At 43.0% G+C, this 15883-nt stretch overlaps 2 protein-coding genes across 2 annotated transcripts in view; one reads left to right on the top strand and one right to left on the bottom strand.

Annotated features, from left to right (window-relative positions):
- itgbl1 (integrin, beta-like 1) overlaps positions 1–6017 on the bottom strand; it is a 78449-nt gene extending 72432 nt beyond the window's left edge. Inside the window, exons 1-2 of the mRNA XM_083638473.1 lie at positions 5880–6017; positions 276–478 (exon numbers count right to left, since the gene is read on the bottom strand). Of these exons, the coding sequence (XP_083494599.1) occupies positions 276–478; positions 5880–5971 (295 nt within the window). The 5' untranslated portion in view covers positions 5972–6017. The remainder of the gene's footprint in view (positions 1–275; positions 479–5879) is intronic.
- An 8370-nt stretch (positions 6018–14387) lies between these two features.
- nalcn (sodium leak channel, non-selective) overlaps positions 14388–15883 on the top strand; it is a 151915-nt gene continuing 150419 nt past the window's right edge. Inside the window, exons 1-2 of the mRNA XM_083638444.1 lie at positions 14388–14449; positions 15237–15377. Of these exons, the coding sequence (XP_083494570.1) occupies positions 14408–14449; positions 15237–15377 (183 nt within the window). The 5' untranslated portion in view covers positions 14388–14407. The remainder of the gene's footprint in view (positions 14450–15236; positions 15378–15883) is intronic.

Raw genomic sequence — 15883 nt, forward strand, 5'->3', positions numbered from 1 at the left:
CCGTCGGCCAAGCCTCTCCGGTCCAAGCTCAGAGTGTGGAGATCTGCTACATCACTTACTGACACTAACAAACCGCATCAGATCCCCAGTTGGGTTGAAACGTGTGGAGCCATGTGCCTGCACACATATAACTGCAGAGTCACCTGACTGGCATTTTTGTTGGCCAGTCAGATCTGGTTTTCACAATATGCCACTATAAAGAGAGTGCTGGCACGTGCCTGGACCAGACCAAAATATCTGCTGGTGTTATGTGTCAGGTATATCATTGCACGCACCATTGCAGGTTTTCCCATTATGCGTAGCGCAGACCCAGTCGTGGCACTCGCAGCGCGGCCCGTAGAACTTCCCAGGGTCTGTGGCCTGGCAGATGCAGACGCCGCAGTCACACTGGCCCTTCCCACTGCAGATCCTGCCATCGGGCGTGCGGCAGCGGCGCAGGGACGACTCCGCCGACAGCTTGCACACACCACCCGCCTGGCTGGGAAAAAGAGACAAGGGTCAAGTCATTATGCAGCCTTGGAAACCCCTGTGGGTCAAGGGTCAAGTGCACTGCCACCTGGGTCTGTTTGAATTTTAGAGGCGAGTGATTGGGCTCAGATCTTCTACACATGGGATTTTGCAAGGCATCTGTATTGTCGTTTGTTGTTTATTTCAGCTGCAAGATATGAACCGTTTTAGGTGAAGAGAGGACAAATGCTGAATAATGAATAGGCCGCAGAGACAAACACAGAATAAATTAAGATTATTCTTAGAAATAAGCCTGGTCACGTCGAGTAAATACTTTGTAGCCACATAGAACCAAAGACCGAAACAGTAAGCACAAAACTCTCATCTCATCAAAAAGGAGCAGGTCTATGTGCATGCATGGTAGCCTCAGAATTCGACTATCGTTTCACTCAATCATACTGTAGTTTAAGATCCGGACCGTCACAATACAACAGTACTTGTACATGGTTGTTGTCCGTCAAGTCGGGCTATTCATGTTCTTAAATATTGCGTAGTTTCCAATTCGGAGCCGTTTTTGTCATGCCAGAGCCTGTATTTTCTGTTCTTCCGGATGTGTAATTATGGGTTTCCACCCATAGCCACAGCAGAGAGGGCGCTGTTTCCTCTCTGGGAAGTGGAAGAACAATGGCCATTTCCAATGGAAAAGACAAGCAAGTACTGTCCCCGCCCCCCAACAATATGTTTATTAATTTTTCAATTAGCACATTCATACACAAACCAAATTACAATTACAATACAATCAAAATACAAACCACCGCGCTCCCCTCCCCACAACAACACGACAACAACAACATACAAATGGCGATTTAGCTGGGGATCAAATTAACTTCAGTTCAGTTCCATTTAGGTACATCTTGTCTAATGTAGCCTACAGATAGTGAGGATGAAATGGAGGGGGGAAAAGAAGAAAAAATACAAGCAAAAACAACCTTTGATGACTTTGTGTATTGCAGAGGGTTGCAAACTGTTTTATTGTGATACTGTTATATTGTGGTACATGTATCAAAAAGCAGGGCCTTGTTGACTGGAGCCTGCAGTGCCATATTATAGTCCGGACCTGAGACTATGATTGAGTGAAACAAATGAGTAGTCGAATAAACATGCATGGCAACTTCAGCTTCCCCATACACAGTGGGGGATTCCCCCGTGCTCCCAGTCTTTATTGTGATTGTGTGTAAATTCCTCTCATAGAGCGAGCCTATAGGTGTAAGGTGATGGGGAGGTTAAGTTTCGCTGATCTAATTATTACCAGACCTTTTCTTCCTGTTCTCCATCTATCTGTCTTCTTCCTCTCTCATCTATCCTCCCTCACTTTATCATGGTCTCTAAAGCTTTTCTGTGACTCAATGTCAGACATTTATGAATGCTCTCCCAGTATAGGTCATTTCTCTCACCATTCATTCACATACTATTTTGAGCATGGAGTAAGCTCTAATTTCAGCCTCCCAATGGATAACCCAATTTGTTGGTGATCATTTCACTGCAAAACTGTGAAGAAGGAATATAGTCTTTATATGGAGAAAACTGAGCAATCACATCAACCTTCAGGCTGAGAGAAGGTAGAAAAATAATAACAGTAAAATGTAAATCATATTCTCATAATGCGCCTGCACACAAAATGTCTTGCTCATGAAGTTCTAGAAGGTCTTATTTTTCCTATAAGGGCTTTTCTTTGAGGTTATCCTTGATCAAGTAAGAACGGTACACAACACAGTACTTTATTTCATTTTTTTCAAGTGAATGAAATCTGGTGAGTATTTGCATTATGATTTCAGTAGGTGGTTGTTAGAGCACAGCCAGGTGAAATGCAACTGTAGGGGTGTATCAAGAAAAAGAAAAAGGCTTCGGGTCACAACAAAACAGAGTAGAAGGCATCATGGTAATAAATCAAACGGCACACAATCAAACTGGACCTCTCTTTGAGCACAACCCAGCAGCCAGTGCTTCATTTGTAAATGATGAGGTCCCGGGACACCAAGCGGTCGATCGCTGTTACCGCCAGTCAGTTTATTGTTTATTGTTTATTGTTTAAAAGGATCCCCATTAGTCTGAACTTTAGTGGAGACTACTCTTCCTGGGGTCCACATCAACATACAATCATACAATCATCCACAAATAAACAAATTAGTCGCTGTACAAGAGAAGTTGACAGCAGGTCAGTATACATAATACTCAAATAGCAGATCAGTTAATCAATTAATCAAAAAGTGAGGTCATAAACAGAAGAAGTTGACAGCAGGTCAGATACATAATACTCAAATAGCAGATTAGTTAATCAAATTAATCCAAAAAGTGAGGTCATAAACAAAATTAGTCACTCAAATAGCAGGTCTGTTAATCAAGGAAGGTTATGTCGAACCTAATCTGAGTTCTTGACTCAAGACAGCTTCTCTTAGCTTATTTTTTTAAAGTGAACTTATTAGAGACCACAGTGAGATATGGGGGAGATAATTCCAAAGTGCCACAGTTCTGTACATGACCGCTTTCCTAAGGGCATTGGTTCTAAGGCAAGGTGAAACGACTGCCCAAAGCTTGTCTGGTGCTATAGCCATGTCTATCGTGTGTAGGTAGAAGCTGTGAAAACAAAAAACCTGGTTTACGTGAAATGTGAATGTTCCTTAAAAACCTAATAAGGCTGCATGCCAGTCTGTCATCCACCCTCATCCATGACAGCGTGGAGGGAACATCTCACAGGAGGAGGCAGAGTGCTGCTCACTAGCTTACTGTAGAGCTAACAGCAGCCCTAAACATTCAATGATAGAGGTAACAATACGCATATTCCTATTGAACCGTTTAGGTATCGAGGCTTTAGGTTCAATATACAGTACGCAATCTTTCACTGCTGAACAGTACAAGTGTTCTACAAGGATATCATGGTAAACTAAACTAGACTGTGGATTTTTTTAAATAAATAATTGTAATAATAATAAATTATAAATAAACCGAACCAAACCGTGAATTTTGTCAATGGTTACACCCCACTAAATGACTACCGTATATGACCTTAGAGCTCCGACTACTGGGGACCTATTCAATATTTGATTGTCCTTAACAATGTTTTTGTTTTACAAACCTGACCTTCAAGAAGTGGACTAAAGATATAACTGCACTGTGCACAACATATAAATGTCCATATACTTGGCTGTGAGATATCTTTATATTTAATCATACATGAACAAATCAAGGATACTGCAGTGAGTGTAACCATTTACCAGAAACATTCTGGCTTGAGTAGTTAATATTCAACACAAATGCTTTCATAGGATATCTATTTTGAAAGTAGGATATAATCTCAGTGAATAATGAAATGACAAGAATATCATGGTCCTGCTATGCAGCTAGAAGTCAACCTGCACACACTCGGCTTGACTTGATTCTGAAATGCCCACATTGATGTGGGGCTTACAGCTCTTCATGTCAACCAGTTATATTACCAAGTATTTTTGGACACTCAACATAACATGTGCAATTGATTACTCTGCACTTACTATGTTCTAATAGGGTAATCACCTGTCTTCATATGGAAATAAGCTAATGAGGTTTTTGGAAGGGAGGGAAAAGGAAGAGTCAACTATTTGGATTATTAAAGAAAAGAAATAAATGCAAAAAAAAGCCTTTTGTGGCACCAGAGGTGCCGGATGGGGTGCACATAAATAAGTACCAGACGGCAGGTAGTCTAGAAGCGTGAGGTGACAGATCCTGCCGGAACAGCACTGCCAGCAGCTGTTACTGAGCTTTATTTTCACTCTCACTGAGATTTGTTTCATTTGGTCGCTTTTCGACATTCCATTCTATTCCTGCCCTCTCAGGCCGCTTTCCTGTTTGGGAATACTAGACACATTTCCAAAGTGTTCCTGTCACTCCCAATGAGATACAACCAGTATGTGCTCCGCAGTCCGCACTTCTTGGGGAGTTCAATCAAGAAACTGTGTTTCACACTCAATCTTTTTTTACACTGTTAAAATTTTTGATGACATAATTAGTACGCAAACAAGGTGGAAATTGCTTGGATCAGTATCTGGAAACACTGTAATCACCTGGCTTCATCTGGGTTTGCCACTATTGTCCAAATGTCCAATAAACTGACACACACACACACACACACACACACACACACACACACACACACACACACACACACACACACACACACACACACACACACACACACACACACACACACACACACACACACACACACACACACACACACCCACACAGGCACGGTGCACGTGCTTTGAGTAAACGGCCGCTCTGCAGCTGAGTCAAGCTGCATCATATGGCAACAGTTAGCGTCCTGCATGCTCATCATCATGGCTGCATTGTGAAGGCCAAGGCAAAGAGAGATGGAGCTTTCACATTCATATTCTCACCAACAGCAGCTCTGGACTAACACTTTATTCTTCCTATTTTCACACTCCATTCTGATCAAGCCTCTATTTACAAAACCACAGAGGGTTTAGAGCAAAAGGGACTTGAGTGACATTTGTCAAATTTTATAGGAGAGGAAAAACAAAACTTCAAATGGCTGCATCTTGTTCTATTTGAAAAGTTATTGAAACAATTCATGATTTCACAGAGTAAGATTCAGAAAACTGATATTCTACAAAAAGCTGCTGCTACAAAAAGTGTACAGTTACACCCTTTTTGCAGCAAATTGAATATTTAGATATTGGACACTTTTTATTCTATTTTGACTGATTTAATTTAAACTTTATTGGCCATCAGACAGAGCTCAGCAAAGGATTTCCAAGCATGTAATAACACTCATTTTCAGACAAAATGTCACTTCTGCGCCCATTGCTCCAAACCCTCGACCTTAATGATGCTCTCTTAACATTGTGGATATGGAACAACAATCCCAACAATATACCTAACACTAGTAGCAACAATAGAAGTTCTTGTCAGTTGTGTGGTGTCCAAATGGCAATAGACACATACCTTATGAAATAAGAAAGTACAGCTAGGCAGTGGGCCCTACTAAAAATAATCCAAGGCACTCGTCTCCATTAGAATTAAAAAGCCTTTATCTCAAGTTGTCTTAACACAATGCGTGTGGGCAAACTGCCTTCATAAGGGCTGAAATGTATAGCTCATTTTAATAACATGCTATAGCCTACCATGGCATTCATGGAAATTGAAAAAGCAAATCTTTCACCCTGTGACTTGGCATGCAGTATTATGACAGCTGGCAGGTCAATCAGCATGAAGAAACTACAAAGCGCAAAACTATACGCATGCCGAAGTTTCACCACATTTTACTCTGCAAACATTTTCTTTGTCAGCAAAACTCTGCACCACTCTGTTCAGTCTCACTCTCTGAACGACCCCAAAACAAACAAGAAAATACACAAAGCTATGCGGCAACTCACCTCACCGATTGTAACAAAGTGTCCTCGACAGTGGAGAGTAGAATCAGAAGCAATGGCACTAACATGGACTGTACCAAAGCCTCAGTGTGCATGTTTATATCCCACAGAAACTTGAAGTAAAGTAGCTTGAAGGAATTTCTCAATTTGTTCTCTCTCTCTCTCTAAAAGGGACAGAGGGAGAGAGTGAGAGGGAAGGAAGAGGAGAGAAGGAGAGAAGGAGAGAAGGAGAGAAGGAGAGAAGGAGCGGCGGGCTGGCCTGAACTGGCTCAAACCCTTCAGAGGCCAACAGCTCTCCATACAAGTGCCTTTGATTAGTCTTGACTCGCAGACAGAGTCCTGGGCAGGAGCTCAGAGGGGAAAATGGCCAAAAAGCAAAAGGTTTAGTCACCAGTTAGAGATGTAATTAGAAGCAGACTGCTCTTTATTTTTCAAATTGCACTTCTTCGTCCTCCTTCTTTCTCTTCTGTGGTTATACTTTTAATCTTGTTACTGATAAATGAGAGCAAATCTTGTCCCACCCCTCCCTCTACAGCAAGCTGTGATGTCACACCAACGTGCAACAGGGAATGAGCTGTGCACAAGATGATATTCTGATGTATTCTGAGCGGACAGCACCAGCATAATTCAAAGCATATTTATTTGAATGTAAAAGTTCAGACAATGTTTCAGTGAGTCCACAAAGACAGTCTCCCATTTGCTGACAGACAGGACAATCCAACACAGCAGACTTTTGTGACATGTGCCATGTTTGGCAGTGGAAACCAGATGGCTTGTAAAACCCAAGATAATTGGCAATGGAGGATCCATCATCCACTTAAAGGGATAGTTCGCATTTTTTAGCCCTATTTGCTACTTACCAATGATGATGTTGAATTGGTAGAATTATTTCTCAGCACAATCCATGCTGTTCCTCATAGTAGCTCTGGAAAGATAAAAAACAAAAACAAATGCAAGGCTCATGTGTACAAGCTGACTGAGGCTCACTAAAATATCATCCACAGTGTGTGCACACACACACACACACACACACACACACACACACACACACACACACACACACACACACACACACACACACACACACACACACACACACACACACACACACACACACACACAGTAGTACATTTCAGTCAGCTTCAGTCAGCTTGTACACAGGAGTGTGACCCCATTGACCTTGCATTTGTTTTTGCCCAACTTTCCAGAGCGACTACTGTACGAGGAGCAGCATGGATGGTGCTGAGAAACAACTCTACAATCAACATCATCATTGGTAAGTACCAAATAGGGCAAGACTTTAAAGAATGTGAACTATCCCTTTACGTTTTGGGAGAGCGTTATTCATGTCCATAAAAAGAAGAGGTTTGGACTGTCTATCACGGCTATTAATTACTGAGTGGTATTTCCATTTGAATAAATTACAATTATATTGTTTCTATGACAGTGGAAAGGTACTTCCCATTGCCACTAATGTAATAATGTGAGCAAAGACACAGTATATATACAGTAATCTCAATGAAGGGTTGATAGATTTCTTCCACACTGTTGCTCAATACAATTCACAGTGAATAGTAAAAGAGTTGGGAGCAGAACTAGCAGTCAAACCAGCCACTTAAGTTTTACCATCTTTCTCTTGAGATTTACTTGTAGCATCAGGCTAATTGAGTAGTCTAGTACATGGCAATAAAAAGTGATTGTGTAGGTGTGATGTCATGTCAGGTAGATGGAAAGAATCAATCGAAAGTAGAAAAACAGACCATTCTGAGATAAACAATGCCAAGATTGTAAAAAGGGAAAGAAAAGTTATATCTTTTGATGTGGGATCTGATGCTGAAAAGTGAAGTTTATGTATCTACTGTATCATATTAACTCATGGAGCCAATTTTTGCCCAGTAACCTACCTACTGAGATGGTGTGTGTGTGTGTGTGTGTGTGTGTGTGTGTGTGCGTGCGTGCGTGCGTGCGTGCGTGCAGGGCCGATTTTACACTTCATGGGCCCCTGGGCTATTCATCTCTGCAGGGCCCCCCCCTGCGCCGCCGGAAAAAAATTTGAGTGTTTTTTTTTAACCTTTTTTAGCCGTATTTAAAGGAATATCTCATTTTAAATCAACATTAGGATTATACTGTTGTGATGTCATTATTCAGTATCTTCTCCTTTTCTAAGCCCTAGGCCCTAAGCACGATCAATTCGGGAGCCCTCTCACAGGGTTCCATGTCGTTGTTCCGACCTCTCGCTGTTCCGACCTCCCCTCTCCCAGCCCCCATGCCTAAACCTAACCTCCCCCAGACCCTAACCCAAAACCTAACCTCTCCCACCCCCACGCCTAAACCTAACCTCCCCCAGACCCTAACCCAAAACCTAACCTCTCCCACCCCCCACGCCTAAACCTAAGGTCGGCATTGCGAGTGGTCGGCATAGCGGGATATCCTCTCACAGTGGATGTTATTACTCTGCAAAAAAAAATTGAATGGCGTCAGTAAAAAAAACATTTTTTGCGAAGACCCTGGACAGGGGGCCCAAAAAAACCCATCAAGGGTCCCCCCAATTTTTTTTTTTTTTTTGGGCCCCTTGAAGTCCCGGGCCCCGGGCTTCAGCCCGGGTAAGCCCGTTGGTAAAATCGGCCCTGCGTGCGTGTGTATATTATTAGTAAACGGGAACACTTCCCAGTCATAGGCTACTGGGAAAAATAAGCTACTGTACTCTCATTTTACTCTCGTTTTATTCAATAAATACTATTCCATGATGGATTCAAGAAACCAATACCATAGTATTCAATGTAAATTTACAAGTAGGCTAATGTAAATATACTGATGCTAGCATTATGCATAGGTTGATAGGAATAAACTAAAAATAAAGTGAGACCACCATTATCATAACCTGACGCGCCAGATGGTTCACACAAAACCATCTGGGAAGCTGTCCTTGGAAACTGTTTGGACAAAGGCAGGCACCACTGTGGTTCTGTTTGGACAAAGGCAGGCACCACTGTGCTTCTGTTTGGACAAAGGCAGGCACCACTGTGGTTCTGTTTGGACAAAGGCAGGCACCACTGTGGTTCAGCCCACAAACACATCACTTGAAGCCTGGTTAGATGGATTCTCGCATGATCGTAATCTCGGCGAATCCAGCCGCCTCTCAAAGTTTACTGTGCCATTTTCATGCCACAATGTGTACATTTTAAACCATCAGTCTCAGAGCAAATAACTTGTTATTGCCAAATAACAAATGTCTGTGGTGACATCTACTGGACATAAACCACAAGTACAGGTAAGTTGCTATTGTCGGTTGTAGTAAACTATAAACATGCGATGAGGACCGGGGCACGATGCTATTCCAACGGCCAAGCCCTGGCTATCTTCCAGGATGCTAACGATGGTTGCCTTGTCCTCTCGTCTCTCCAACCGCGGAGCTTATTAGTGTACCATGCCCAGCTGACCTGGGCGGACCTGTGCCGCCTGCCTAGGGGACGCACCGGAGGTGCCTGCCCAGCCGCTGGACCTGGTCTGTCTGGGAGCCACCAGAAACCACAAGTAGCCTACAGGTTTTGGCTGAGTCACACAGTCATGCGACCAGCAAAGGATGATGGGAGACTGGGGTGGCAATAATGCGAGGGATCAGACGAGCAGCATTTTGGTGAACAAACCGCATCACTGGGTGGAAACGGCAATGGAACCCTATGGAGTGTGAGCTTTGGGAGGCTTGAGTGTCTGACTCTAGCCGGCTGACCCTGTTTACATTTTAAAAACTGCGACAGTTCACACAACTTTAACACGACATGCATATAAATGGTAAATGGTAAATGGCCTGCATTTATATATCGTTTTACAATCAGTAGGTACATTCAACCATTCATACACCTGCAGGGTGCTGGCACACCATCAGGAGCAATTTTGGGTTCAGTATCTTGCCCAAAGACACTTCGACATGCAGACTGGAGGAGGTGGGAATCAAACCACCGACCTCCTTTATCCAAAGCGATTAGTGGACGACCCGCTCTGCCTCCTGAGCTACAGCCGCCCAATATATATATGCATTAATTATACATCAAACTCTTGAGCTACTTCTGCTCTCACTCAGAATGTCAAAATATAAGCGATGTGACAGTAGGCCTATAGTTTTTGAGATATTAACGTTTGTTTGGCACAACTCATACTAATAACTGCCACGGGGTTCTGCATTTCTGGGTGTCAAGTGACGTCACACTGATTCGTCCTATTGCCACGTTCTGGCTCTATTGCGACCTGAGAACATGTGGAATTTGATTCTGAGCTAGAAACTCTGATTATTTAATACTTAGTATGTGTTTAGGAAAGACAAGTTCCCAGACTTCTTCTACTGTGGTAATGTTCACCTTCGCCCTGTTGTTACAAGCCCAGGCCAGAGGATAGAACATCCAGAATGAGTAAACACAGCAGGCTACAATGGAACTCGCACTTTTCACTGTGCAAGAACTCTTCACTGCTCTGAACTGACACAGCACTGCACTTAAATAGGCTACTTCAATATTTTACAGTAGGCTATATAAGGCCTCAATGGCCTGCACAATAAGTTTACTTTCTACTCTGCCTTTTTCCCTCTTTCTGAGATAAACTAAACTATGACAGTTGGATAATGTAGATAAACCAACAGCCAGGGATATAGGCCTAGTGGAGGAGAAACACCTAAAGTAAAAATGTTTACCCACCTCATTGAAGTAATAGTTTCTATACATTTTTAAGATGACATGAATCTCTATTATGTGAATTCAAACTAGCCTATATATAGCATCAAAATTATTTGTTATTATAGGCTATGAGGACAGGGTCTTGAGAATAATTAAGGCATACAGTAAAACAAATGTAAAAATATAGGTGATTTTGTTTATAATGGAGTTCAACATTTTGACAGTCAACCCAAAACACCTGGGCAAACGAGAGTTTGGTTGACTGTTGATTACCTGATGCAGGCAGCAGCGTGAGACCTTCCACTGTTACCATGGGGACGGCTGCGCGCCTCCGCTGCATCCACTGGTGCTGCTGCTGTGATTGCAGGCTGCGCGCTCCCGCACTCTCCCACGACCACAACACACCGGAAGACAGTTGATGTCACGAACAGGACGACACACCGCTGATAAGGGAAAATACACACCGCGTAAGTGATTCATATGTTTCTCTAGCGTTGCATCGGATAATGCGCTTACATTTTGCTGGACAGAATGCTGTGTCGAGGACGCAGCTGCTTCTGCGCGCCTGCTAGTGTGTTCTCCAGGAAGTAGAGACATCCTCACGCGCTGGTGTCGTGCTTGAGTAGGCCTTGATCAATTATCGTATGTCCTCTCGATTTGTGGCTGCCACACGTCATTGTGGCTTCTTTCAGAGCCACGCGTGTCCTTATTGTCGTAAAAACGGGGTGATTTTGCATATGTGCTCCATGTAGCACCTTAGCTCCCATCCGTTTCCATAGTAACCTTGGCTCCGTGGATGTCATTCGTCCAGTTTCCAATCTCAATATGGGCAGGGCATGCATTTCCTGATTGAGATGTGTCAGTGCAGTGGTACATCTGCAGTTGTAGCCTATAGGCCTCGTGTAATCCACTGGGCGATGCATCTCCAGCAGCCTGTTGTGTACAGAGCCCAAAGGGAGGTAGCTAATCCATTGCATTTTCCCACTATGGGTTTGCTATTGGACATTAAAGGAAGCCTGCAAGGCCATAGTGAGGCAGCCCTAGGCGCTGCACATAAGCTACACCAGTGTCCCAGGCCGGTGCATTTCTTCCCACGATGACCAAAATGCTCTTTTGCTTTCAAAGATAGACCGCCCCCCCCTCCCCCCCAGTTTTTCTTCTGCAATACTTAAGTTAAACGAGAATTAAAGTTCTGAATCAGAATGGCTCACTGTATTTTGCCTGCAGCACTGCCACAATCCATTTGATCACAATCGATACTACAACTACTACTCATTGTTGTTCTGTGTTCAGAGTTCTCAAAGTCCACATCATATTCTGTCAGAAAATAGGTCAGGTTCAGTGTTCGTTGTAACGTGAGGCAGAGCTTTCTGTCTTCCTACTTCCTCCCCATCATCACAGGGCAGTCACTCACTTTTATCTTTCAGACACTGTCGTGTGATGCCGCTTATCATGAAACTAGTTTTCTTCCAAATATTCTACTGATCTTTTAAATCTTTTAAACCTGCCGCAAGCGTAGTGACAGGACAGGAGTGTAAACATGCAACGTCAAACGTCTGGTGGCGCTGCTTCGTCATCATTAGGGAACGGTAAAAATGAAAAAACGAAAATGAAAAAACAGATAGCAGCACCCAACATCCAGGACCGCTGGTACCGGCCAATCAGGAGCCGGTACCAATTAAATATCGGTGCTTGGTAGCCATCCCTAGCTGCAACTGAATGACGATATTTACAATTTATAAAGGCTTTGCTATGCTTTCCCCATGCAAACAAAACAACCATGGAAAGGTGTTTTAATGGGGTAAACCACTGACTGAACCCAGCATTTGTTATTCATTTACAGTTCTGAATACAAGAACTAGAAATATTATTATAATATATTATCATCTATTGCGCCCCGCATGCTCATTTCTAGCTTTGCGTGCTCAACTGCACATGTTTGAAGCAAGCAATTGCGCGCCACGGACACCTCCGCCTTATTCTAGTAGTGAGATGTGTGGTGGCTATGAAAGTGATCTGGATAATTTCTTGGTCATATATGACCCAATCATATGTTTTCTCCATCTCAGAACTGATAATATAATACTCTTGCATGTCAATTTCCCCACAAACATTGTATTGATCCACACAGAGACAGCCTTCCAGTCATTGCTGATGTTGCTATGCAGTAAATCTTTCCACCAAATTTTCATTGAATTATGGGGGTTATTGGGGTCACAGTATTAGCGGTGTCAAAATGTATCGTATAATCGATGCATCACGATGCGGACGTGTGAATCGAATCGAATCGTTGACAGATGAATCGTTGAATCGTTTATGTTTAAATCTCTATTGACATTCAGATTTTAAAGCACTTTCTAAGTAAAAAAGGGAGTTGATATTTATCTGACTGCTTGTATTAATTGATGAAAAAGTAGCCATGTGCAGTAATAATACAGAAAATTGAGGATGTGATACGTGGAGGTGCAATACTGTTGGAGCTGTATCGAGATGCATCGTGATGCATCATCGAATCGAATCGAATCGTTGACAGATGAATCGTAATGGAATCGTGAGGCCAGTGAAGATTCACAGCCCTACACAGTATGCCCTCAAATACTGCACTAAGTATTTGGCTTGAAGGCTTGAGAGCCTTGTTCCTTTTCACAAATGTGAACCAAGCTCAGCCGGGGCCCAGTTGCACTCAAAGGTGTAATAGAGAATCACAGAACAGTAGAAATGTTCTGCCCACATCTTCAGTTGAACTTGTGCTCTGCAGTCTGCTATAATGACGATGGAACTCTGCACACTCAGGAGTGAAACAAACTCCAACCAAGAAAGTTTGCACAATCTAAGTACAGTACAGTACTCCTGCCTGTGACGAAGAATATGTCCTTTCTTTAATGAGAAACTAATTGCAGGCTTTGCCACCTTACTCCCACATTATAGCACTTCAATACCCTGTAATTTTGTTTCGCTGTTCTTCAAATCTCTTTCAGCATACGCTATGCTAAGTGTAATTACATTGGAAATTGTGTCTGACTACATGGGGCTTAGGGTACATGCAGTTTCTTTTCTTGGTGAGAGCAGACAAGAAAATCAAATAAAACGCGCTCAACTCATGAATATTCTAACAAGTGGGTGCTGGATCCTGAACAGGTAAATTGTCAAAAAAGGAGACACCGTCTACTCCAAGTTGAATACTTTTTTATTGCCATGTGTGGCAATAAAAAATATTAGACAATAATAGACACCCCATCTTCCAGTCACTTCTTGTATCTGTGACATGTAGGGTTCGCCACTGCCACGCCCACTTAGGAGACTTGTCAGCCAATTAAGTTTCATACCATTGACAGACAGCCAATCACAAGCTGATGACCACGCCCATTTAGGAGACCGGAAGAGTATTGTTTCTTATTATTGGCGGTGGGGTGTCTCTGATAATACAGCAGTGCTGTCTTGCTTGATACAACCTGTGATACTGAAGCTGTTTTTGTCGTGTCTCTTTCACTTCTCTTGACTCCTCTTTTAACTGCTCCCACTGACCGCTGCCACAGGACCTCTGGGCCTATAGGACCTTCTGCCTCCTGCCTCTCTACACTGTCTCTCTCTCTCCCTCTCTCTGGTTGGTCTCTCCACCCCTCTGTGACCTGGGGATGAGCGCACCAATGAGGAGCCTCACAGTGAGTCCCGTGGTCCTCCTCTGCCCCATCCTCCTCCACAACACCGCTCAGTCACATCATATATGCCTTGATGTCAGACGTGGTGGGCGTTCCTGTCTCTATGAGCGTATTGTAGATGTTGGTAGTGTACTGTACACCATATATGCCCATGATGTTGACTAACTGTTGTGTGTTATTTACAGGGTATGCCTGATCGCATGCTATGTGCAGTGCTGGAGCAATTTCAGCTTTACTTTTCCCTTTGGTATGTGCACTGTGTCTCCATTGAAGGGTGTCATTTCTTCCTGTGTTCTTATGTTGAAACAGCTTTTACAGTATTCTTTCTCTCTCCTTTATATGAGCAAGCGCACGCACACACACACGCACACACACACACACACTCTCACACACACACACACACACACACACCGTAGGCTGTACAGTATAGTCTACTGGCACCTTGGCATTCATATTAGGGTGAAGATCATGTGCGATCTTCCCTCAAGGTAAGTTATTGAAGCTGTTCCAATGTGAATACACTCGTCCTGTGTTCCATGTGTGTGTGCTACGTTGTGTATCACGGTGGGTGGCCATTCAACAGTGCAGTGATTTGAAAGTTCTGGCAATTCAAGTCCGGGTAGTTAATTTTGCAGGATGCACAACATAGAATATTTTACTGTAGCTTAAGGCAATCCCAGAAGGCATCGCTCATACACAGTTTATTTTATATTATCGTTTACAAGAAATTGAATGCTAAAATGAATGATATTTTACTTATCTTATATTTACTCTTTGGTACAGTACAGCTAAGCTTTTTACAGTTGTTTGCTATCGTGCAGATTTGCACTGCCAACAGTCTGCCACTGACAGTCTGTTACTGTTAATGTGTTGCTGTTGTGTGTGCTTTGAGTGAACAGAAAACTCTGTTAATTCGATTCTAATCGATTTACAAAAAGTGGTACTGCAGATGCTCAGACTTGGATGCAGCCAGAGTGTTCTCCTGTTGTCCTGTTAGCTTTGGTCACTGTGGTCCATGTCCCTCTCTCTGTCAGATCCACTCTCTGTATAGCACGGCTAGTCCCAGCATGCTGAAGAGGAAACAGAGCTCGCGGGTCGAGGCCCAGCCCATGACCGACTTTGGGCCAGACGAGACCCTCACAGACAGTGCCGACATCTTCTGGATCAACAAACCAGTGAGTGTCTTAGCTGACCAGAATATAGGCTTCCACTGTAATTACTTTTAAATGGACTAAATCAAATATCACAATATTTTGTATCAAATACCTCGATATCAACGATATTGTAGGGATGACTATTGGTACTTTCAGAAAATATTTACACAATGAGATTTTTGATAAATAATAATCAGCAATGTGGATATAATGACGCAAGCCCGACACGCACAGGGAGCGAATCTCGACGCTCGTCATTTGACGTGCGTCAATTTCTGCCCCTATAGCGCACTGCAAGCGTCAGATCTGAAATGTATACACCACAGAATGACAGAACCATCACTTTTTGGGGGAAAAGGCCACTAATTTATATGTAATCAGGCACAATTGACCCATTAAAAAAAAGTTGTTATACCGTAGTTTTGAGCCCCTGTCATAAGCCTCTTCTAAACATGAACTGCGGGAGAGAGAATAAAAGCAGCGCTGCGGGGGGAAATTATGCAATTCTGTCCAAACTTATCTAATTT

This window comes from Poromitra crassiceps, assembly GCF_964638095.1.
Source record: "Poromitra crassiceps genome assembly, chromosome: 6".
In the NCBI taxonomy this organism is placed as follows: domain Eukaryota; kingdom Metazoa; phylum Chordata; class Actinopteri; order Beryciformes; family Melamphaidae; genus Poromitra; species Poromitra crassiceps.